Source organism: Mizuhopecten yessoensis, unplaced genomic scaffold (assembly GCF_002113885.1).
Source record: "Mizuhopecten yessoensis strain PY_sf001 unplaced genomic scaffold, ASM211388v2 scaffold8149, whole genome shotgun sequence".
Classification (NCBI taxonomy): Eukaryota; Metazoa; Mollusca; class Bivalvia; order Pectinida; family Pectinidae; genus Mizuhopecten; species Mizuhopecten yessoensis.
Window position 1 is genome coordinate 523,980 of NW_018407403.1, and position 1,958 is coordinate 525,937.

Genomic DNA, 1,958 nt, shown 5'->3' on the forward strand with positions numbered 1-1,958 from the left:
TGTACTTTCAGGCTGATGAAACCAGTATGAATTTATTGAAGACGTTTTGGATCTTTGTGGTTATCACTGGATGTGTCGGATATATCTACATCCGGTATTCGTCTCGTGCATTTAGTTATTTCTATAAGGAGGAAGATGCAAGACAATTCCAGCAGGATTCAATATATGTTGAACCTTATAGAAAGCAACCCCCACTAATTACAATGTTTACGTCATGGATGACCTTCCCTAGGAGATTCAAAGTGTATAACTGCACTTTACGTAACTGGCCTCTACTACAGCCTCATGTGAACATCATACTGTTCACCAATGATAAAATTCCGGACAAATATAAACAGTTAGGATGGATGGTGCTACCAGTTAGACGACAAGTCAAAGGCCATCCCGTTCTTAAGGATATGTTTATAGAAGCCATGCAACTGCAACCAGATTCAAAACTATATGGATTTGCTAATGGGGATATACTTTTTACTGATTCTTTCATCAAAAGTTTACAGGAAATTACAAATTCGCCTTTAGTTGTTAATCGGACATATATGGTAGTGGGTCGCCGGATGGACACGCCGAATGTCACACTCAAAGAAGCAAGTTCTTGGAAGAATATGGAAAGAGCTGCCAAGAGAGGAAAGTTAATGAATGAATGGTTGGGAATCGATTACTTCATTACATCCCCAAGCTACCACTGGAAAGATATACCGGAAGTTCAAATCGGGCAAAAACTCTATGATAATTGGCTGGTTCGGGACGCTCGGAAAATGGGTCACGTGGTCATTGATGCTACAAGCACTCTTCTGGCAGTTCATCAAAATGCACCTTACCCTGCTCACCACGGGAACATGACTCAAAATCTTGAATATTTTAACGAATCCTATCACACTATATATCAGCAGGGAGTAATCGCGTGCTGCAGGTTTCACACAATGTATACAAATCATACAATAAAGATTTGGAGACGGAAACACATACCAGGACAATGCACATTGTGATAAAGATGTAATAGCTTGGTTCAGTTCCTTCCTTGACTAAATGCTTCAATCAAGTGTTTTTGCATTCGGTTTAATTTTCAATTCAATTTTAATAGTAAGGATGTACATGTTATTATGCTTGTGGATTTTCTGTTGAATTTGTTTTTCATTCCAATCAAATTCCATCACAGATATTTTCTTTAATATAAGAAATTCTAGAAACAGATGTTTCGTCAATATAAACTTTTCTCTCATTTCCCTGTGTGTTAGATAGAGCTGTCCTGATTAAGGGTGTAGGACATTTCTTTCTCCCAACCTTCACAGGTGTGGCCCCTGTTCTAGCCGGGAAAGATCAGCTTGTCACCCCCTAGAGGGAGATAGCCTCGTGCCGATTAGCACGTGTTCAACTGTGACGTCATTAAAATGCGTCATCGGTAACGTCATCAAAAGTGAATGACGATATGCATACCCCACATGTGTTTTTGTTTACAAACATGGCAGACTACTGTCGGTGGAGCTGTGACTGAAATAATAGGATGGGAGTCAAATAATCACCCCCTACCTTGAGGGTGTAACAGAGAAATCTCCAACACTCGTGGTGATTTGTTTGGTTGTCTAACCCTCGGCAGAGCCTCGGGTTAGACAACCAAACAATATCACCCCTTGGCATGGAGACTTCTCTGTCACACCCTCAAGGTAGGGGAAGATTAAATTAATCTTACACCCCATTTCACGTGACGTAACAATGGCTCGACAATGACGTGACGTCACAAATTTGGAAATTTCCGATGTATCAATGCGGAAAAGGCGACGTGATGAAATTAAAAAACACTTAATACGGCTGGCCGATTCGTTATCGTTTAAAAAGCTCAGGGGGGATTGCTATTTTCAAAATGGTGGCCAGTTCAAACGCATTTTCATGATTTCTGAGCTTATTCTGGTGGTTGGAATGAGAGCAAAAAACTCTTTCATGCCCAATGGTGTAGGATAGGG

At 40.5% G+C, this 1,958-nt stretch overlaps 1 protein-coding gene across 1 annotated transcript in view; it reads left to right on the forward strand.

Moving 5' to 3' along the window:
• The window catches only part of LOC110455139, an 11,183-nt gene extending 10,063 nt beyond the window's left edge, over window positions 1-1,120 (forward strand). The window contains exon 2 of the mRNA XM_021505090.1: window positions 12-1,120. Coding sequence (XP_021360765.1) covers window positions 27-986 — 960 coding nt within the window. The 5' untranslated portion in view covers window positions 12-26 and the 3' untranslated portion in view covers window positions 987-1,120. The remainder of the gene's footprint in view (window positions 1-11) is intronic.
• The last annotated feature ends 838 nt before the right edge of the window (window positions 1,121-1,958 follow it).